Genomic DNA, 23,735 nt, shown 5'->3' on the forward strand with positions numbered 1-23,735 from the left:
ATGTAAAGATTTTTATATGTCACCTTCCCCTTTAGATGTAAATTCTTTAAAGACAGGGACAGTTTCTGCCTTTCTTTCTGTCCTTGGGCTATTAGCACAAAGGTTGACACATAATAAGCCCTTGATAAATGATTATGGTTTAACTGATTGACTGCCCCACAGTCCCTGATTTTCATCTTATGGAAGCAACAGGGAATGGCAATCATTTTCTCATTCAGAAGTTTAAGGTCATTTTCTCTCTCTTTCCTCCTCCTCCTTTCTGACTCTCCTCTATCTCCTTTGCTGGTACCTCATCCACATCGCACCCTCTAACAGTGGCTGTACCCCAAGGCTCTGTGAAAGGTCCATTTTGCTTTTTGCTCTAAATTTCCCTCGGCCATCTCATCAACTCTCATGGGTTCCGTTGTCCATGTCTGTGCAGATGGATCTGAGCTCTATATATCCAGTCTTAGTCTCTCATGAATTTACAATGGGATGTCTTGTGGTGGATGCACCATAGGCATCCCAACCTCAACATATCTAAAACAGAACTCATTATCTTTCTTCCCAAAACTCTTCCCCCATCTGAATTTCTCTATTACTGACAGTGGCACCATTGTCTTCCCTAATATACAGGGATATCAGACACTTACTAGCTATGTGACCCTGGGCAAGTCACTTCACTTTCTTTGCTTCAGTTTCCTCATCTGTGAAACAGGAAAGAAAAAAGGAAAAAAGAAATATGTATTATAATTTTATTGTATATATGAAAGGAATAGCAACTTGTGCATAGTAAATTTGCAGTTTCATTGCAATCCTATTTTTATTGTACTATATTATGGAAATGCTTGATTTATTCCATTAAGTAAAAATGAAATAAATTTAAAAATAAAAACATGAGTTGGAGAAGGAAATGACAAACCACTCCAGTATCTTTGCCAAGAAAACCCCAAATGGGATCACAAAGAGTGGGACACAACTGACCAACGACCAAACAATCGCAATAAATCCAGTTATTTATATATTGTTTTGCCATTAGAATGTGGGACTGCTCTCCACCTTTTTTTTGTATTCTCCACACTCAGCACAGTGCCTGTAACATGCTATTCAGTTGTATCCAACTCCTTGTGACCCTGTGGACCATATTGTCCATGGAGTTTTCTTGGCAAAGATCCTGAAGTGGTTTGTCATTTCCTTTTCCAGTGGATTAAGGCAAACAGAAGTTAAGTGATTTGCCCAGAGTCACACAGCTAATAAGTACCTGAGGCCAGATTTGAACTCGAGTCTTCCTGACTCCAGGTCCTGTGCTCTATCCCGCTGAGCCATCTAGCTGCCTGCATCTGTAAGCACTTAATAAATGCCTTTTGACTGACTAACATTTATTAAGTGCCTACTATGTGCTGGAAGCTGCTGTGGTCACTGGGGACATAAAACCAAAAATTAATCAGTCTTCCCCTCAGGGTTGCTATTGGGGGAGACAACATATGTATGGCTACATAAATATATGTGTATATGTAAAATATAGTGAGAGAGATTGGACCGATGATTCTTGGGGAACTACTAGATGAAGAAACACCCTCGGCCAATATGTTGCAGTTTCTTCATGTGTTGTGGTAGAACTGTCTCAAAGAATTCAGAATCAGACCATCTCCAATCCAAGTATAGGAATTTATTGAGGATGAACAACCCTCAGAAGCAAGCTAGGTTCCAAGAGGAACCAGCAACTTCAGAAGAAGCAAGATAGATTTTTATAGAGTAAAGATGCAATGAGATGCAAGAAATTATGAATATTAAAAAGGCAGGAGGAGTCTAAGGGATTAGGTCATAGGGGAGGGATCCCAGCCACAGTGGAACTGCGCATGCAATTACTCACAATGCCTGCAGAAAAACCCATTTGAGGAGTACGTATGTATGATAATGATATTATAATAAACCTCTCTACATCACAAATTCACCTAAAGAACAACTTTTGCTATTACTGCACAGGTGCCTACTTAGGGAAAGTCCCCTTCTATTGTTCTGGGGTCCACATCCTTCTCGGGTATTCTGGTGGTGATGCTTTCTGATTGGCTGAGTATTGTGGTCCTGTCTGACACTAGATGGATGTGGTTGTGGCCCAATGCATGGACACACTGCTGTTTCTATGGGAATGTGAGGAATGGGTCTGGGGACAGTGGCTAGCTAGAGGCGGTGACTGGGATCCCATTACACGGATACGCCTTCTGTTCAGTAAGAAATATGAGTTCCTGGACACACCTGTTGTTCTATTGAGCAGTGAGTCATATATGTAGAAGTTAAGATGTTGAGCGGGGGCAATGAGTGAGTGGATAGGTAAATACAGTGGGCCTGCTGTTCAGTGGGGCCTATAAGGAAGGTAGAATATTGGAACTGGGGGCAGTTCTATTAGGATTCCATCACATGGTGTGTAACTGGCAACTTCTAGCCTCAGAGAGATAGCTGGAGCTTTGGGATATTTAGTGATTCACTCAGGTGATGTGTCGAAGGAAAGACTTGAATTTGGGTCTTCCTGGTACTAAGGCCAGCTTTCTAAGGACACACTATGCTTTGTCTCTTGGCATACAAAATGACACATAAATATAAATTGATGTCCTTTGGTTTCATGTTATAGTCCAGAGTAAAGTCATCTCTGTAAAGAATACATGACTTGCTGGGAATTGTGTCTCTTCATCCTTTGCAATTCTCCTTGCCTCCTAGATTCATCAAGACACTGTGGAAATGCGAAGGAAACTACTCCTGGAAGCTCTCTTTCAGAAATGGGATAATGAAGGCTCTGGCTTCCTGGACCTGTGTGAAATTGACAAACTTCTATTTACCTACAAGGAAGGCATGGAGAAAATATCGATGATGAAAGGTAACGCACAAGCCTTTTTTGGACTGGGACTTAACACGTTAGTGGGTCCAACCAATCACTAGCTGCGCTGAATGTTTCCCAGTCACAGTAAGGGGCCCCCTACCCAGGAAAAACACTGGTGGTTGTGGGTGAGAAGGACCATAGAAGAATTTAACTCAGGGCATATCCAAGCTGATGATTCAAAGGCAAAACCCAAGTGTCTGCCCCAAAGATCCTTCAATAATCAGATTCATTCTTTCTCAAAGAAATTCAGTCCCTATTTTCTTTTCTTGTAAAGGTATATAGAATACACACACACATATATATATACACACATACATATATCCACACACGTATATATGCATATACACATGCACATATATAACATATATGTGTATATATAACACATATGTATATACCCACATACGCATATTAATACATATATGTATATATAAATATGTGTGGGCATATATATGTGTGTGTATCTATCTATCTATCTATATCAGAGTTTATAGGATCATAAATGTAGAGCTAGAAGAGACCTTAGAGTCCAACCCTCTCATTTCACAGTTGAGGAAACTGAGGTTAAGTGACTTCCCAAAGTCACACAGCTATTAAGTTTCTGGGGCAGGATTTAATGATAATAAATTACAACGTAATTTAATAATAAGATCACTTCTAGCACCTTTTGTGTGCCAAGCTAAGTGCTTTACAAGTATCTTCTTATTGAGTCTCATAACAATCCTGGGTGGTAGAAGTTATTTATCCCCTTTTACAGTTGAGGAAACTGAGGCAAACAGGAGTTAAGTGACTTGCCCAAGATTACCTAGCTAGTAAGTGTGTAAGGCAGGCTCTGAACCCAAGTCATGTGTCCAGTGTGTATCTGAATGGAAGTCCCCTCTATCATACCCCCAACCACCAAGGCTTTTCAAAGACCTCTAATGTTGTCCAACTCATGACCTTTGGTGGTAACCAGAGGTCTTACATTCAAATTTCAATTATGCTTTTTATAGACATTATGACATTAGACAAGTCACTTTTCTTCGATAAGGCTCAGTTTCCTTTATTGTAAAATAAAAGGAGGGGGAGAGGGTAGACTAAGTAACCTCTAAGGTCCACTCCAACTCTACATCCTAAGACCATCACATTTAACTGAAATCAGCTTTTCAGCCTGCTCTGCTCCCATTGGAACCTGTTAGACCACACAAGGCAAATCTAAATTGGCTTCCATGTGATGGCTCTTTCAAAAACCAGACCTGTGATTTTACTGGGGTATTGGACTCCCACAGCTTAACATCTTCCCTGCAATTGAGAGTCTTAGAGAATCACAAGGAATATAGCAAAGATGGACACATATGAGTGTCCGAGGCAGGATTTGAATCCAGGTCTTCCTGACTCCAAGGTCCGTTCTCTAACCATTATACCATCCTGCCTCTTGCTCGTATGCTACAAAAGGCAAGCCTAATCTAGCCTCCACATGGTAATCCCTCATATGCCTGAAGAGAGCCAAGTCTTCTCAATCGGCCAAGCATCTCTTCTTCTCCAGTGTGGGATGTAGGGACATGAGAGGAACCGAGGTGAGTGTGTCTTTGTGATGCTGCTGACAGTGCTGGAAGTAGACCACTGACCTGATTGTGTCTTCTTCACTCTTCTCCTAGAGCTGCCATGATTCTGGGCATTGGGCAGAATCAGGGCATTATTTATGACAGGAAGGTGGACAGGGAAAACAGCCAGCCTCACATGGAGAAGGTCCCATCTGTGGGCTCTGAGGGGGCGGTGGCCACATGCCCCTTTGTTCTTGCTACATTTGAATAGCTGAAGGAGCTTCTTCTACCCATTTGTATCCATGGAAGGGACTCCAGGACAGGTAGAAGCTCAGGGTCTTCAATTCAGACACTATATAGCCCATTTCTGGGCTCAGGATTTTTCTTTTCAGCATGACAGGCTTCAGAGGTGGCTGCCCACAGAGACTGTATTTTGGGCACAGTATAGCTGGAGAGATGCTCACGGCTTGCTTGGACAGCAGAGTGTTTCCTGGAGAGGAAAAGGATTCAGTACCTGAAAGAAAAAATACACAGAATTTGTGTTTCTTTGGTGCAGGCTTCTCTGGAGGTGGGTAGAGACAAAGGACAGATCTCAGCGTACAAATTCTGTCCTAGAAAGATTGTCAATTGTAGTCAAGACAGTTGGTGTGATCAGCACAGTAAGCCAGTGTAAGGAAGACGGGGGTGATTACAATGGCAAATGCCATCAAGCTGAGATTCAGCACTGACCTCTGGACAACCTCTTTGTGCTATGTTCCCTCTCTCATCCCTTGCTCCTGGACTTTTTTTTTTTTTTAAGACTTTTGGGTTCGTTTATGTGTGTGTGTTTTAAAAATCACAATCCTTTCCTGATACATGTTATCCCATGTGACTACCCCCCAACCCCTTACCTTGAGAGATCTAAAGACAGAAAGGACCTTAAAAAGCTAAGTCCATCTGCCTTATTTACAGATGAGGAAACTGAATCCAAAGAGTGAATAGGAACATGGGATCATAGCTCTAGGCCTAGAAGATCCCTTAACAGCCATGGGGTCCAAGTCTCTCATTTTATAGATGAGGAAACTGAAGGAATAGACATGAAGTGACTTACCCAAGGAAGTGCAGTGTTAAGTGACAGGATTTGAACCCAGACCCTTTACTGCAAATCCATCCAATTCCCCTTTCCACTGTATCAGGCCATGACAAAAAAAGGCAAATGTGTATCAACAAAATAATCAAGTTTGACAGTATGTGCCACATTCTGTATCCTTAGTCCCCCTCCTCTTCAATAAGAGAAGGAATGCTTGTTAAATCCTCTGTTCATCATTAAGCATTTATTAAGTACCTGTTATGTACCAGGAACTGTCCTAAGTACTGGGGATTCAAATACAGAAATTGAATAGTGCTTGCCCTCCAGAAGATTACATTCTATTCATCTGAAGTCAGTAACTTTTCAGTGTGGCTTTTGTTAACAATATAAACTCATATTTGTATGATTTATATAATATAGTATATTTATATAATTTGTAACTATAAAATCATTGGTTCTACTGATATTTGTGTTCTGCTATCTTTAATCTGTATCACAGCCATCAAATATTCTCCTGAAAGGCAGAGGAAGGTAATGACTCTGGCATCAAGGCTCTAACTCTTCTCCTTAATCCTTTCTCTTGCCTCAATGTCCTCACCTGGAAAATCAGAAGTTTGGAGTAGAGGACCTCAAAGGTCCTTCCATCCTTGGATCCATTATCCTTGGTTTCTCTGAAATCTTACTGCTTGTTATTTCTTGTGGTGCAGTAATACTCCATTACATTCCATTCATTTTAGTTGTTCCTCAGTAATAAACATTTATTAAGCACTTACTGTATGCCAGACACTGTACTAACTACTGATGATACAAAAAGAGTCAAAGCACAGTCCAAGAGATAGACTTGAGGAGCTCACAATTTAATGGAGGGGATGACAAGTGAACTGACATGTACAAACAATCTGTATATGGGATAAACAGGAAATAATTAACAGAGGAAGGGCACTAGAACTGAGAGGGGCTGGGAAAGGCTTCCTGTACAAGGTGGGATTTGAGCCTGAATTTAGTGGGCACTCAATTAGTTTCCAGTTTCCTCACATGGAAAATAGGGGTAATGCTAGCTCCTACCTCCCAAGGTTGTGATGAAGATTAAATGAAGACATGTAAGCTTTGCAAACCATTATGTTCTCTCTGTCTCTCTCTCCCCCTCCCTCCTCTCTCGTTCTCTGTCTTCTGTCTCCTTCTGTCTCGCTCTCCTCTTTCTCTCTCCCTCCTCTCTCTTTCTCTCTCCATCTCTCTCTTTCTGTCTCTTGTCTCTTTCTCTCCCTTTTCTCTCTTTCTCTCTATTCTCCTCTCTTCTCTTTCTCTCTCCACTGTCTCTCTCTTTTTCTCTTTCTCCCTCCCTCCTCTCTTTCTCTCTCCTTCTCTGTCTCTTTCTCTCTCCTCTTCTCTCTCTCTCCTCACATATACATGTATACCCATATATACACATATGTCAGCTAGGGTTACATGTAGAACTTTCCTTCCTGTTCCTGACCCTCCTTCAGTTCTGGCCTCAGGCAGGGGATCTCTGGATCTGCTTTTCCAAGGGCCTGTTTCTCAGGTGAACTGGCCCACAGCCAGCCACTGGTGTTTGCCACCCACCTGCCCGCACAGCTGAGCTGTTTGATAGGAAGCACAGGCCAGGGACTCAAACAGTGAAGGGGAGCATAGACACATGGATCTAGTAAGAAGAAAAATCAGTCTTTTTGGTCCCAAATCAGGAGGTGAATTTCATCCTGGATTTCTAGGATGGAAAGCTAGGCTTTCTAGCCATTTTGGTTCATGAGAGGCAGCGGAGCATGGGGAAGAGAGAGAAGGATGGCCTGGAAGAGGACCTGGGTTCAAGTCCTGACTTGGACATCTTCTTGTGTGACTCTGGGCAGCTCTCTCAGACTGTGGGTTACAGAGAAGGTGCCAATGTGCATTGGTGGAGGGAGCGTCCTCACCTGGAAGATCCCTTTAATCAATGAAATCACAAGGGTGAGCCCTTATCCCTATCCCTATCCCTACAGGAAAACTTAGAGATTATCAACAGAGTGGCACTGGGAATAGAGAGCTAGATATAGAGATAAGAAGGCTAACCCTACTGTAATCACTTGCTCAGTGTGTGACCCCAGCAAGTCATTTAACCTCTCTCAGATTCAGTTTTCTTATCTGTAAAATGGGGATTAAAATAGCACCTTCCTCATAGGGTTATTGTGAGGATCAAATGAGACGATACATGCACAACATTTTGCAAACTTTAAAGAGCCACATAAATTTTAGTTATCCCTTTCTTGCCTCAGTTTCCAAATCTGGAAAAATGGTGTGTGTATGTGTGTGTGTGTATGTGTGTGTGTTTGTGTAGAAATGGAGGAAAGAGGAAGACGAGCGTAATGTAGCTGAAAACACACTGAATTTAGAGTTGAATGACCTGGGTTTGAATCCTGGCTCTAATTCTTAACCTCCTCAAACTCGTAAGAGGCTTCCTTTTCCTCGTCTGTAAAAGGAGAAAATGCACTTAATGGATCGTGGAATCGAAGATTGAGGGCTGGAAGGAATCTTAGAGGTCACTGAATCCAACTCCCCTCATTTTACAGATGAGAAAACTGAGGCTGAGGACTTAGGAGGCTTGCCCAAGGTCACTGAAGTCCCTTACAACTCTAGACCTGTTCTCCTTCCAGTGGCTTGCTCTCTTTGAATCTCTGGATCTCTCTCTGGGTCTCAGTGCCCTCTGAAGTTTGGGTCACAAAAATCTCTCTCCAGGTCTAAATGGACCAATTACCTTGTCCAAGAGCGCCCTCCTGTGGCCATGGGACGGCAGCTCCTCAGGTTGGGAAGTAGACTGAAAGAAAATTGGCTGCAGTAAGAGAGAGAAATTTTCGACTGAGCAGATTGAATTTCTCTAAAGGGAACATTTTAAGAGAATGACTAGTCTCTGAAATTACAGCTGATTAACAAGCTCTGGCATCTCCCAATTTAAATAAAGAAGTCTTCCTCTACAACCAGAGAAATGAGAACTGAAACCTGATTAGCATCTGTGCTAAGACACCAAACACCCAGTTGGGTGACCTCGAGAAAAATCACTTCACCTCTCCGAGCCTCAGTTTCCCCATCTGTAAAATGAGGGGGTTGGACCAGATAATTCCTGAGGGCCCTTCTACTAGCTTTAGACCTATCATCCCATGGCACTAGGAAGGGACTAGGAAACCCCTGCAGTACCCCTGCAGGGGAGCCCTCCACCATGCTGGGATTCTGCAGGAAGGGCAGAAGCATCCACTTTTCATCCCTTTGTTCAGTTCTGTCTACTATAACAACAAAACACTCAAGCAGAAATGCATGGGCAGATGAAGGTAGCTGTTGTGACCTGGTGAAAATTTTAAGCCCAGCTCAAGTGTGATAGAAGAAATGACTTTTCCTCCCGGAATTTCCCAGTGGACTCTCCACATCTAACATCGCCAGATTTCTCCAGTCTGCTCTGCTATTACAGAGTTCTCTTTAGTAGACCTAGTTCCATTTATGCTCCTTGCATTTTCCTTTCCATTCTTATGGGATATTTAACTCCCCAAAATGGGGCTCATTCACTCTAGGCCTTTTTCTGTTGCCTTCTTAGGGTACAGAGTTGACCTGAGTTTCATTTGTCTAGAGCTGGAGAGGACCTCAGAGGCCATCAAATCCAACTCCCAGATGAGAAAACTGAGACCCATAGAGGTTAAGTGAGAAGAAGTCAAGTCAGGTCCTTTGATTCCAAATCCAGGACTTTTCCCCATACCCTGGTAGGCTCTCAGTAAGCATTTGTGGATAGGTTCATTGAGTACTGGCTTGCTAGCAGTCTTTTCCATTCTTCCTTATTCCTGATGAAAAGTTTCTCTGCAGCATGCCCTGGGCCCCCATCCCTTACCACACATTCCCAAGCCAGCTTCCTTCTTAACACCAGGAATATTGTTACTCATACAGTGGAATTATACTTACTGAGTTTGGATGAAACTCTTCTTTTGCCCCTGAAATAAGTGGAGGGCAGCCAAAGGCCCTCAGTTACCCCAGTGGAGGAAGTGCCACCAAAAACGTTCCAGTTTTACTCATACCACCAGAGTTCCAAAGATCTGCTATATCACTTGGGACAGTCTCTTCTCTGCCAGGAGAGACCCCAGGTCCTCTAACCTTATGAGACAGCTGAGGTGATTTTTAAAAATGCATTGCCTAAGAGGAAGACTTAACACTTGGAGATTTAGTGAGCCTGGCCAGAGAGGCCGTTGGTGCTGCAGTGTGTATATTTGCTTCCCAGTTGAGTAGGAAATGTCCAAGCATGCACTCAGCTGTCTTTGCCTCCAAGAAAGTGTGCCATTTCTGGGGTCAGAGGATCTGGGTCCAAATTCCACCTCTGACACTAATATAGCTCAAAATCTTTGATTCTACATGTAAAACACTGTGTTAGATGTTATGCAGTTTACAAAGGAGTATGAAACATAATACCCTAATATACCTCCAATAATACCATAATACCCTCCAATACCTCTAATATTCCCTCCAATACCTTAAAACACAGATGGAAGACCAGCTTGATAGGCAGCTAGGTAGCACAATAAGTTAAAGTTTTGGACTAAGTCAGGAAGACCTGAGTTTGATTCCTGCATTTAATCTGAGCCTCAGTTTCCCCATCTGCAAAAATAAAGATAAGAACAATAATGCCTACCTCACAGGCTTATTTTGAGGATCAAATGAGTTCATCTACAGAAAGTTCTTTTCAAACCATAAGGCCCTATAAAAATACTAGCCCTTATCTAGCCATACAAAAAGATGACTGATAATATAATACAATCTTGTTAAAGTATGAGTCTCTTGAAGGCAGAGATTTTTTCAGTTTTGTTGTTGTAACCTACAATCTAGCCCACTGTCTGGCATACAGTAGGTGGTTAATATATGCTTATAGATTGTTAAGCACCCAGCGAATGATACAAGCAAGGAGCAGAATAGGAGTTCAGTGGCCCAGACCACTATGGGTTGGGCCAATCAAGGAGGGCTTTAAGGAGATTTAAACTGATCTCTAGGAAGGATTTAGAGCTGAAAGGGACTTTGGAGGCCTCTGAGTCCAACTCTCTTGGCCAGCCTAATTGCCATGGGCTGCCTGGGTCCTCTTACCTCTCTACAGGTCTTTGGTGATCAGCCGGATAAACAAATGAGAGAAGAGACCTCCAGAGTCAAACAGGGGTGTAGGCTTTATTCTGGATACCATCTATATGTCAGCATGCTGGGCAAGTTCTCCCAGTGGAGCTCCCTTCTCCTTCTGAAGGAGAGAGGAACCCAACCCCAAGGCTTTCCTGTCCCCATTTAAGCTCTCCCAGCCACATAGTTTGCTCGTAGACACCATGCATGCTCTCAGCCCCTTAGCCAATTAACAAAAAGGTGTGCTCAGACCACAGACCAGTCTCAAGGGTGGGATGCTCTCCCCAGCAAGTTTCCACTGAGAAGAGGTGGAAAAACGAGATAGCTCATGTCTCACTCCTCAATTCCCAGCTGTTCTCTGGGGGGCCTCATGAGAGTTCAGCCATTTCAAGAAGCCCTCACCTTTACCTGCCCTAGACCGTTCACGTGAGAACTGAGCCTACCTTAACACTCTCTCATTTTTTACAGATGGAAAAACCGAGGCACAGAAAGACTACGTGATTTGTTCAGGGTTACACAGCTGATGTGTCTGAGGCAGGATTTAAACCTGGGTCATCCTGACTCCAAGTCCAGCATTCTATCCATTGCAGAAACCACCAGAGTTCCTTGAAGGTTGGGTAGGACTTGGCCAGGCAAAGCGAAAAGGAAAGGGGGCTTTAGGTGATGAGATTGTCTTGAGAAGGTCCGTGCATGGAAAAGATGGCCATGTCATCCACATCATGGCATGATGGCAATGGCATGGCAGCTACAAAGTTATGGTGGCATTGTAAAAGAAGGATCAAAGGATAATCCTGGGGTCTCATGATTGAGTGATGGTTAGAATATTGGGATCACCTAAGAGAGCTGGCCTCAGATTCAGGAAGGCTTCAGTTCAAGTGTCCTCTTTGACTAATATTGTTCTATTATTTGATTTTATATTATAATATTATTTATATTATGTTATTAATATTACATATTATAGTTGCAGGGAAGGAGGTGGCACAGTGGACAGAGTGCTGAAGTCAGGAAGGCCTGTGTTCAAAACTAGCCTCAGACACTTACCAGCTGTGGGACCCTAGGCAAGTCCCTAAACCTCTGTCTGCCTCAGTTTCCTCATATGTAAATATGGGGATAATAACAGCATCTCCTTGACAGGTTGTTGTGAGGATCAAATGAGGTAATACTTGTAAAGTGCTTAGTGCGCATTCAGGGTTATTTGTGAGGCAGTATATGAATTCCACTTCTCCTCCTCTTTCCTCCTCTTCATCTTCTTTCTCTTCTCTTTGACTTTTTCTTCCTTTCCTCCTTCTTCTCATTATTGATATTAATATTACCACGGTGCAGTGCAGATGTCCTTGTGCATTGGTAGGACACCCTCCCTCCCTGGAAGGTCCCTCCAGCAGTGAGATCACAGACCCTGACCAAATCGTAACCAAATGATGATAAAGGTGAGAAAGTCAGGAGAGGAACCTGAAAACTTTAAGTAGCTCTTGAGACCAAAGTTAATAGTCCTTGAAAATGTCAAATTGTTCTCTAACACATGCTTGATAAGCCTGATTTTTGAGGTGGAACAAAACAAGTCTCTCAAGATAGCGAGTTCCTAAGCCTGGGAGAGGCAGTATGGTATTTGGAATTGGTGGCCTTGGGTTCAAATCCTCCCTCTGTCATTCACTACTTGTGTGACCTTGAGTCATGTAGACTCTCTGAGACTCAGTTTCCCTTTCTCTGAAATGAGGCAGTTGGATCCTGAGGTTCCTTCTGGCTCTAAATTTGTGGTGCTGAGATCCCTCCTACAAATACTTTATTCCTTAAACTCATGCCGAATGACAGATGGGGAGGGGAAATAAATTCCATCGGTGAACGAACTCTTGTTTAGTTCTTGGTCTGGCTCTCTTACGCTTTACTCTTACTCTTTAGCAAAACTGCACATAAAGCTACCAAAGCCCCACCCCGGCAATGAAGTGAGGTTAAACCTAGAGCAGTTTGGAAACTACATCCAACTGGTTGCAGCCGAGCTCACAGGGAATGAAAGCGAAGTCTTCGACAACTTGGTGGAATTTCTGATGATGAGCTTGAGGCGGACGCATACGGAACAGCTGCGGAACTCTGCCCGGCGAAAGTGGCTGCAGCGGATCCACCACGCAGCCGAAACCAGCGGCGTCTGCCTACAGCCTGTGTACACTGAGGTCTTCAAGGCCCTGACTGAGGTATGTGGTCCAGAGGGAGCGCTCTAGGGAGCAAGATCCTCGCTGTAGTTGGGGTCTCGACCCCACCATGTAGCAGCAACTTGCAGGGAAACTAGAAAAACCCTGAGCGGCTGCTGCAGAAATATGTCCCCTCGGGTCCTTGGTGACCTGAGGGATGGGAACCATAGCCAGAAGAGCTGTCAGGTGCGGGATTGGGGGAAAGGAGAGAGTAAGAGGGGAGTGGATGGGACGCCGGCAGACTTGGACAGGGTGGGAAATCCTGGTTCTGCCATTGTGTGACCTTGGGTAGGTCACTGGCTCTCCTGGGCCCTCAGTTTCCTTAGCTGTAAAATAAAGGATGATTCCTGGAGTCTTCTCAAACTTTGACCATCCCAGTGCATCTCAGAGATACTAGTCAAAAGATAAGAATGACTTTCTGCCCTGCCTACCCCTAAATTAAGACTTTTCACAGGGCTTCCTCTGAACAGTAACGTAAGAAGAGCTTGGACTAGCCACAGAGATATCCATGGCCAAGCAGGAGCCCCATTTTTAAGGCTTAAAGGCCATATTTCAAGGTTTAAGTCTTTCATCACTTAGTAAAATTGCACATGCAATTGACAAAACTGCCTCTTGACCAAGAAGGCAGCAGAGGGGAGGGAGAAAACAAGCATTTATTAAGCGCCTATTTTATGCTAAGTGTTTTACAAATATCTCATTCCATCCTTACAACAACCCTAGGAAAGAGAGGCTATTATTTCCATTTTACACTTGAGGAAACTGAGGCAGATAGAGGAGAAGTAACTTGCCCAGGGTCATACAGCTAGTAAGGGTCTGAGGTCAAATTTGAACTCAGGTCTTCCTGCCTCCAGTTCCCAACCCTCTGTGCATTATGACTCCATCTAGCCGTCATCTGTCATACAACTCTGTTGCCTCCAGGTAAGAGGCCACTTGCATTGTAGCCATCATCCTTGGTTAAAGGAGCATCGTTGGAGTCAGGAAGACTTGAATTTTAGTCCTGTTTCTGCTACATACTAACTTACATGACAAAGGGTGAATCACTTAACTTTCCAGTACCAGCTGGCAACTCAAGGGCACTGGCTATGGGGTCCAATCCTATCTCTAATAATTACTACCATATGATCTTGGGGAAATCATTTAACATCTCTGGGCCACAGTTTTCACATCTGTAAAATGAAGGATTTAAACAAGATGGCCCTGGAGATCCCTTCCAGCTTCATCTATGAACCAATAACCATGCAATTAATCAAATATTTATTAAACACTTTGCTGAGCACTGTAAAGCTAAGTACTGGGAATACAGAAAAAGCAAAAATAGTCCCTTCTCTATATCAACTTGCATCCTAACATAGAAATCAAAGCATACAAGATAAAATCTTTCTGGGTTTCAGGTTCATGACCTGAAAAATGAAGGGGTTGGATTAAATGATCTTTGAAGGCTCATCTAGATCTAAATCCATGACCCTAAAGGAGGTTGACAGCTACCTCTTGACATGGAAAATTTCAGCAACACAGCTTGGAAGTCAAGTCTTCATGCCCCTTAGTATCTCTTATTCATCATCAGATTTTAGAAAAACAATCAGTAGAATTAACTCTGACAGAAAAGGGCCTCCCTCTGCTTCTAGGATGCTGAAATCCATGGCAGAAAGAAGAAGATTAGTGCCCACGTTGCCCTCTTGGAGGAGAACAAAATCAAGCCAAGGAGAGGAAAAGTCCTCCTGAGGAATGTGGCTTGCACCATAGAAGATGCTCCATTTGTCCTGAAGCAAGTGCTTTACCGGGACATGAAAGGTATCAGGTAAGGATGCCTGGGAGGTTCATTTCCTCTCCTCTTGTGTTTCCATAGTTTCATTCCTAAATGAAGTAGCTTTGAGATCCTTGGAGTGGTCTAGGAGAGAAAAGTCACATAAATCTAAGGCATAGCATTCTTCTTCACCAACGACAGTATAATAGTGGGGGTACTCCTAGATCACTAAGGAATGACCCATCTTGGGAAGAGTCTCTGTCTCCTTAGGAGATGACTTCCTAGATTTCTAGATTTCTCCTTTGGAAAGCGAGTTTCAAAAGAAGGACTGTGAAGCATGTTCATAATTTACTTGTCCTAGCAGGTCTACCTTGGAAGTCAGTTTTCTCTTCTTCAAATGCTTTTCCTCCATTGAGGAAATCTGGCCTGGGTTCAAGTCAGAGGTGTGCTAGCAAATGTTTAACAATCAGCTCTTCCACATGTCAGTTTAATCTGCATTAATAACATTTTCCTCCTCACTTTCTTAAGTGTAATCAGCAAAACAAGAAATCAAACCCTGATCCATGGCATTTGCAAATTTCTGAGGTGTAAATCCTCACAATGAAAATTTAACAAGTGGTTCTCAGAATTCCCTACAGCCATTTGTTCTATGAAGTTTGGATTCAGTCAAAGGACTACGCTTGAGGACCTAGAGGGACACATGTGGCCTTGAGGCAGTTTCCCCACCCCGGAAATGAAATCACAGGTCTGATTTTTTTTGAAGTCAGGATCTCTAGACTATCATTCTTTAATTTCCTTCTCTAATAACAAATATATATATTATATATGTATATATATATTTACATACTGGAAATGGAAGATTTCCACCACTGAAATTGATTTATTTTTTATTTCATTTGTTTATTTGTCTGTCTATCTATTGCTGAGGCAGGCAGGATTAAGTCTCTTTCCCAGGTTAAGTGACATGCAGCTAGTAAGTGTCAAGTGTCTGAAGCCGGATTTGTACTCAGGTCCTCCTGACTCCAGGGCCTGTGCTCTATTCACTGCACCACCTAGTTGCCCCGATTTCTTTTTTAGCTTCTCCTAAAAGCCTTCCTTCCCCTTGGGCTCATCATCTTTTCTGCTCTTCAGTTTTACAGTGGTGGACCAGGGACAGCCAATCCATGTCCCACAAGTTGAGAAGCATGGAAATATCCACTTCTGGAACACTTCCCGTCCAGAAAAGGATCATAAAGGGTCATTCCTGGCTCTTCCTCTTGAGGATGCTCATAAGAGAGGCTTTGGGGTGCTGGGAGTAGACACCCTGCGGGATACCTCCAGAAAAACCATTTTTGTAACTCATGAGATCAGCTTCTATCAGGTAAGTAGTAGAAACATTGAAATAACCGTGTGAACATTCTCTACCTTGGAGTGAATAAAGCAAAAAGACATAGAGAAAAAAATAAATTAGATGGATAGACTGAGGGCAAGATAATAAATTTTGGACATGCCAAGTGCTTATTTATATAAACGGGCACTGTGCTAAGCGCGACGGGTACAAATATAAGCAAGGTAGTCCCCGCCCTCAAAGAATTTAAATTCTAATGGCAGAAGGCTACAACACGTAAAGGGAGCTCAAAGAAACTATCTGGGTAGAATTGATGCTCATGTTAGTAGCAGGGCATCCAGCCTTTGTTCTGTCCCCTGAATATGTTTTTCATTCAAGGTACCTCACCTGTGTAAATGGAAGGAATTTGTGTCACAGCTGGCCATTCATTTCTTAATTTTTAAGGAAATTAGCCAATAAGAGAACTACTTAATTTCATTTGGGGGAAAGAAGCAATTTATGTTATGCAGTAGTAAGTGAACTATCAGAAATTGAACTTACTGAAACAGAAATTTACTTAAGGAAGAATTTACTTTGTGTGTTTTTTTTTCAACTAAGGAATCAGAAATCCTTTCTATTTCCAAGGTGGGGTTAAATATGAATTCCAGCTTCACAAAATACTGGTCTAACCTTTGTGTTCAGTTTATAATTTTAGGGAAAAGAAGATTCAAAGGGGAATGAATCAATCAACAAGCATTGATTAAATGCCTACTGTATGCCAGGCACTGTACTAGACCTTGGTGATATAAAGAGAGAAACAGAACAATCTCTGCCCTCAGTAAGAGCTTGTATTCTATTGGAGGAAGCAACATGTACACACATAAGTAGTTACAAGATACATACCAATTAAATGTAAGATGTTTCAGGGGAGGCATGAGCTACTGGGAGGATGAGGGAAAGCCTCAAGCAGGCAGTAGTGCTCGAATAAAACTCTGAAGGATACTGGGGACTCCAAGAGGCAGAGGTCAGGAGGACACACACATTCCAGGTATGGTTGACATCAGATGAAGGCACAGAGTCCAAGATGGAATGCTCTGTATGAGGGATAGTAAGACAGTTTAGTTGGACAATAGAGTACATCAAGAAGAATATGGAATAAATCTAGAAAGGCTAGCTGAATCCAGATTGTGAATCTGGCTTCAGATACCAAGTAAAGTCATTTCTATTTAATCCTAGGGGCAATAGGGAGTCACAGGAACTTCTTGAGTCAGGGAGTGACATGGTTAGAAATATCACTTCAGTAGCTAGAGGAGGATGGATTGTCAAGAGAACCAACTTGAGTAGAGACACCAGTTAGGAAACCATTGCAGTATTTCAGAGGAGAGGAGAGAGGATGAAGGCTTGAATTAGGAAGGAGACCCTAGGAGTGGAGAGAAAGGATTGAATGCAAGAGATTTTGTGGGGATGGAATCAAGACCTGGCAACTGATGGCACACGTGGGGAAAGTGAAGAGTCAAGGATGACTCCAAGGTGGTGAACCTGGTTGACTGCAATGGTGGGCATACATACAATGTGAGCCAGGCATACTCAGATGTTGTGCAACAAACCTCAGGTGGGCATTACCATTGGATTCTCCAACTTCTTAAAGGGGAAATCACCTCTATCATGATGCCCACAACAGCAATAGAGATACTAGAAAGAGAGATGGATTTGGGAGAAACTATAATGAGTTCTGTTTTGAACATGTTGCATGTGAGACATCTCCAAGTCATCCAACTGGAAATGTCCAATACACCTCTCAAAATTTCCAAGTATTGGAATTTTCAAATCAGACTGCCAAAAAGGGTGCCAATATTGGCATCAAAGATAGTGGTTTTCCCAGTCAAGATGGCAGAGTGAGAAATCTGAAGGAAGCCGGGCTCTCCATATGCTTTCTAAAAACAACAAATAGCAACACCAAGGAGAAGAGCTGCCATACTACTAATGATGTTGGACAAAGTTCAATTCAAAACAGAGATAAACAAGAGGATTGCAGGATACTCCAAGGGTTCTTTATAAAATGAGAGAATATAAATTTGAAATATATTTATACCTAATAATCCTGTAACAAATTCATAAAAATAGCCTCATAGTTTTGCAAGAAGAAATCACTAAAGGACCAGTAACAATGGATAATTTTAATATTACTAAAAACAAAATGACAGAACTGGTTCAAATATTAAGCAAACTCACCTAATAAGAAATGCATCAGTGTTTAATACATGGGCGGTAGGACTGTAGATTTGTGTACATGTTTTGTAGCACAACATAGTAACATTCAACTAGCACAGGCCAAATCATGCCTTTTGACCCAACGATTGCATTGTAAGACTTTGTCCTGAAATAGCATAAGAAGGCAAAGGTGTTTGTAAATGCTTTATGTGCAATTGCAAACATCTGTAGGTAACCTCTCTGTCTAATAGTCAGAAAATGACTAAGTGGATGATGGTGTCTTCATTTAATAGCATAGTAAGGTTCCATAACATAATAGGTGCCCCCAGTTATTGCCCTAGGTCCTCATTGCCCTCTTGATAAGGGCTTTGCTCTGCCATTCATGATGGCTCCCTCTGTCCAGTAAAATGGACATTCAAGGCTTTGATCAGGAACAGAGATGGCTCCTTGACGAGGTATAAATTTTTTGTGTTGTCCTAGATTGTTCCATTGACATCACGTTAAGGATGACTGATTATATGCAGCCAGTTTATACACTTGTGCTACACCCTTGGACTACCCCTTTAAAAGGGAGAGCAGAGGCACAGGGGACAAAGAGAAACATAGGACATTAGAAAAGAGCCAGTTGGATACTCATAGATTTGGTTGGCTGGAGAGAAGTTTCTGTAGGCACATAACCTATCCAAAGAACTATGTGGATCAAGAAACTGGTTGCAGTTGAAGATGATGAATGAATTCACACATGCATACATGCATGAATGAATGAAAAGCACTGATTAAGGGCTTAATGCTGTGCTAAGAGCTAAAATACAAATCGAAAAAGCAGAACAGTTTCTGCTCTCTGCTCTCTAATTGGAAGAGATAATGCCCATAAATAAGTTCAACTGTAGGATGCATGAAAGCCCAGAATTCCTAAGGGTGTAATGATGGGGCCAGTGGCAAGGAACAAACATCCTAAGGTGTATCAGCAGGTCAGATAGCAGTGCCTGGGGCTCTCGATGGTGTAGTGGCAGATCAGGTGGTAAGGCTCAGAGGACCTTAGGACAGGGGCAGGGCAAATAGGAAGGGCTAGTGGTCTTCCACCTCATTGGAAGTACTGTAGTTGGCAACTCTCAGCTCATCCAAGTGGTGAGAGCAGCCATGCTGTTCTTTCTGCCTTGAAACTCCAGCAATTTCTAGGTGACCCAGGAGTCATCAAAGGGATGAGGGGATGCAAGGGAGAAAGGTGATAGGGTCTGGGTGGCCCTAGGTTCAAGGGAAAGCAAAGGGAGAAGAATGCACCACTGACAGTTTTTTCTGTCTCCTGGTTACCTTGGAAGGAGTCTGAGTGCCCTTAGGTTCATAGAGAATGGCAAAGGGCGTATAAGAACTAACTGAGGAGTTCTTTTAACAAGTCTCGACCAAGTAGGGGAGTTCCCAGGCCAATAGGTAACTGAAGCAGAGGAGCAGTATGGGACAGAATGAGAACAGCCTTCACTCATATTGTGAGTTATGTGGACTATGCAGGTCCAGAAAATTGAATCTCTAGCAAACCCAAGTATTTCTGTCTTGCAGAGAAGCCTCAACCCCAGCATGGTAGTATTAGTCTGGAGGACTACCTAGGTCCTTGGGGAAGATGGAACTCAAAGAGAGAGTCGCTTGATTCTACCAGTCCTCAATGCTATCCCTTTGCAGTTAACCTCACCCTCAGGATGAGGGCTACAATAAGTCTGGAGCTCTCTTTAGATCCCTGGGAGGTAGAGCCTCACCAGCTTCACCAGAAAGAGGAAAGGTGTTGGTCTGAGTTTTTGTGAACCCCCACAGCAATTTTTCTTTTGGGATTAAATAAAACCTCTCCTACATTTGATGCTTTGCTGGTCGGAGCAATTGCATTAGAGGTGAAATTTTTTTTGTAGCAAAGTAGATGCAAGCCAAATTCCAACATTCTCATGTGAAATTCTGGGCTGGGGCACAAGCCAAGGAGAGAGAACTATTGAGAATTCTCCAAGATTGAACCTGATGCAGAGAGGTTTGTTTCTTCAAGGAAATGTGCAGGAGACAAAGATGAGTAGAATTCTGCTGTCTGTAGACCAACTATAACTGTGTTTAAAACAAAACAAAACAAAACAAAACAAAACAAAAAAGACAGAAGAAAGCAAAGCCAAAGATAGTTTGGCACGTCAAAACAGATCTGGAAAGGAAAAGAGACATCCTTCAGATGCAATTCCAAGGAATGACCAGAAGAGGACAGAGCGAGCTAGCAGTTACTATTCTTTTCTCAAATTTTAATTGCTTTTAACAATGATGTGCCCAGTGCTTTTAGCATTAGTGAATAGGTTAAAAGTATCAGGTTAACTGTTTGTCTCCTTACTTTTAGTTTTTTTAATCATTCTGAATTTTACACAAAATCCGACATGAACATGTATTCAAAATTACTTGTAATAAATGACATATTAATATAATCATAGGTCACATACAAATAGAGCTGTATATACGTTATCTCATTTGACCCATATAACCACCCTATGAAGTTAGTGCTGTTTTATCCCCATTATGAAGTATGAGGAAATGAGAGGACTAGAGAGATTGACCCATCTTCAGTCAGAGATAGGATGTCAAAGTTGAGTCCTTTTCTCACTATACCTAAAAGGAAACTTAGAAGTTATCTAGTCCAGCGCTTTCCTGGTACTGAGGATCAGGAAAGCAACTTGTCCAAGCTCATACATCTAGATAATGGCAGACCAGTATTTTTATATCCATCCATCCATCCATCCGTCCGTCCGTCCGTCCGTCCATCCATCCATCCATCCGTTTGTCTGTCTGTCTATTCTATCCTTCCTTCCATCCATCCATCCATCCATCCATCCATCCATCCATCCATCCATCCATCCATCCATCTATCCATCCGTCTGTCTGTCTATCTATCTATCTATCTATCTATCTATCTATCTATCTATCTATCTATCTATCTATCTATCTATCTATCTTTTTTTTACTGTAATCCAGGCATCCTTGCTCCTAATCCAAGGATTTTTCTATAATATCACTCTGCCTCTTTCAAAGCTGGCTAATAAGGCAAAATATCAGGAAAAAAACAGAAGAGATTTTAGAATTTCAAGTAATTCAATAGCAAATGTCAGATAGTGTCAACTTCAGCACTAGTTTGTCCTGACACCAATGCCATCAAAGACACTCTGTAGATGCTGATCTGATGATATTGGTTGATACATTGTCTAATAGGAGAGGCAGCTCAATATATAAAACATAGACCTACCTGATCTTAGATTCAGGAGAATCTCAGGTCCAATCCTGCCTCTGACACATTAACAGTATAGTCCTGGACAAAGCACTTAACTTCTTGGTACCTCAGATAACTCTCTGTAAGTCACAGCTAGTTGTCAGTTTTAACTGATAGTTTAGGGCACTTTCGCATTTGGCGTTTCCTGAGCTGATGAAATTACAGGTACAGATAAAAACTATATGCATACTTATTATATGCATACTTTATTGAATGTTCTTTTGGTGGTCCTCATTTTGCTCTCAATTGTCCATTTACATATATATGTATAGGTACATATATGTAACATTGCATCTATGATGTAATGTATAATATTCTGCATAATATTCACTGTGTACTTTTTTGCATAAATTCTAATTCTGCTTTCATGTCCTTCATTCTTGTGTCTATCTTTAAATTTTTCTTTGTATTCCTCATATTTGTGATCTTAATGGCTCTACTATATTTAATTACATTAATATACTACCATCACTAAAGCACTGGAATTTTAGATAATTTCCATTTAAAATTTTATAATTAACATAATCATAAATATTTTTGTGTAGATAGGTTTTTTCCACATGAAGTATATCTATAAGATATGTTACCAGTAATAGGAATTCTGAGTAGAAGCATATAATCAGTTTTGCAGTTGATTTCAAAGTACTACTTTCCAAAAAGATCACACCAATTTGTAATTCTACAAGCAATGTATACTTGAAGTATTGCAACATTGATTTTTAAACTATTTTCCAGTTTTATGTATGTGAGATAACCAAAATTTGCTTTGGATATGCATTTTTTTAGTTTTTAATGAAGTTAAACTTTTTTTTCCCAGTGATTATATGCAATTGAGGAGGTAGTATAGTTGTAATGGTCAGACCACTGGATTTGGAGTCAGAAACCTGGGTTCAAATCCCAGCTCTGATACTCCATATGTGATATTACATGCCATTTACTACTTTACACCTCAATTTTCCTACCTGTTAAGTGAGGATAATAATACTTATGCCACCTTACTCAAAGAGTTCTTTAAGAGCATTTTGAAAATCCTAAAGCACTAAATAAATATGAGTTATAATATTTATCAATTATACTTTTATTAGGTTTTATTATTTTCATTTCTGAGCCACTGTCAGTGATCTTCAAAAGATCACAAGGAAGAGGAGTTAGTGCAATATTAAAGAGCAAATGTCCTGTGAAAAAAAAAGCCACTTCATGGAATTTGCAGACTGTAGGCCTGTGAGTTTGGCTTTGATTCTTGGCAAAATTCTTAAATAAATTATCCAAGGAATAGCTGGCAAATATTTACAAAGGAAGCTGTGATCATAAAGAGTCAGCAGTGACTTCATCATGAATAAATTGTGCCACACTAACCTTATTTCCATTTTGGACAGGATTATTAGATTGGTAGTTCAAGGGACTGCTATAAGTCTAGTTTTCCTAGATTTTTCTAAAGCATTTAGCAAAATTTCTTATTGTTCTGTTGTGGAAAACTGGAGAAATATGACTAGAACATGGTATAGAGGGATCAGATAGGTTAGTTGGATCAATGATCAAATGAAATTTAATGAAGATAAATGTAAAATTTTACATTTGGGTTCAAAAAAATAAATTCAAGTTAAAGATGGAATAGGCATGGCTAGATGGCAGTTGGTTTGAAAAAGACCTGGAGATTTTTGGTGGTCTGAAATTTCAATAGTAGTCCTCAGGGTGGAATAAGGCAGCCAAGAAAGCTGAAGCCATTTTGGCTGTATTTAGAGAGGAGTAACATTAGGACAAGGGAAGAGGAGGATTCTGTCATGCTCTGGCCTGGTCAGAACACACTTGAAGCATTAAATTTAACTTTGGAAGTCATATTTTAGAGAGGACAGTGATAAGCAGAAGAGGATCTAGAAAAGTCTCAAATTGATACCATGAGGGTTGTTTGAGGGAATTGAGGAGCTTAACTTGAAAAAGAGAAGACTAGGAGGGTGTGGGGAACATAACTATTTCCAAGTATTTGGAGGACTATCATATTGAATGAGGACTAAATTTGTTATGCTTGGCCCTACAGGGCAAAAGTAGGAGCAGCCAGTGGAAGATGCAAAGAGGCAAAAATGAGCTTTGTGTAAGGGAAAACTTCTAAGAACTACTGAAGTTCTCCCAAAGTAGAATGGTCTCCCTTAGGTGACAATGAGATTCCCCTCATTGGAAGTCTTTAAGCAAAATCTGGATGACCACTTGTTGGCCATATTATGGGTATTTACTTAGTGTTGACTTAATTAGTAAGAAGAAACACAGTTAAGTAAGGGTACATCTGCACTGTACAGATTTCCCCTTCTATGGGCATCATCTGTGTGCTAGCATGTGGTGGGAGGAGAGCAGCTGTGGAGAAGGGAGAATGGGAATGTATTTTCACTTCCCTTCTCTGGGGGTCTATATTGGGTAACCTCCTTGAAGAAGAGGAGGACTCACCCAAAGTGGGAATC

General features: G+C 41.6%; 1 protein-coding gene across 3 annotated transcripts in view; it reads left to right on the forward strand.

Annotated features, from left to right (window-relative positions):
- The window catches only part of EFCAB5 (EF-hand calcium binding domain 5), a 161,872-nt gene that overhangs the window by 114,477 nt on the left and 23,660 nt on the right, over positions 1 to 23,735 (forward strand). For all 3 annotated transcript variants that reach the window (XM_072639852.1, XM_072639853.1, XM_072639854.1), the window contains 4 exons: positions 2,695 to 2,851; positions 12,461 to 12,750; positions 14,373 to 14,545; positions 15,623 to 15,851. In XM_072639852.1, coding sequence (XP_072495953.1) covers positions 2,695 to 2,851; positions 12,461 to 12,750; positions 14,373 to 14,545; positions 15,623 to 15,851 — 849 coding nt within the window. The remainder of the gene's footprint in view (positions 1 to 2,694; positions 2,852 to 12,460; positions 12,751 to 14,372; positions 14,546 to 15,622; positions 15,852 to 23,735) is intronic.

The sequence above is a fragment of the Notamacropus eugenii genome, chromosome 2, assembly GCF_028372415.1.
Source record: "Notamacropus eugenii isolate mMacEug1 chromosome 2, mMacEug1.pri_v2, whole genome shotgun sequence".
NCBI lineage: Eukaryota > Metazoa > Chordata > Mammalia > Diprotodontia > Macropodidae > Notamacropus > Notamacropus eugenii.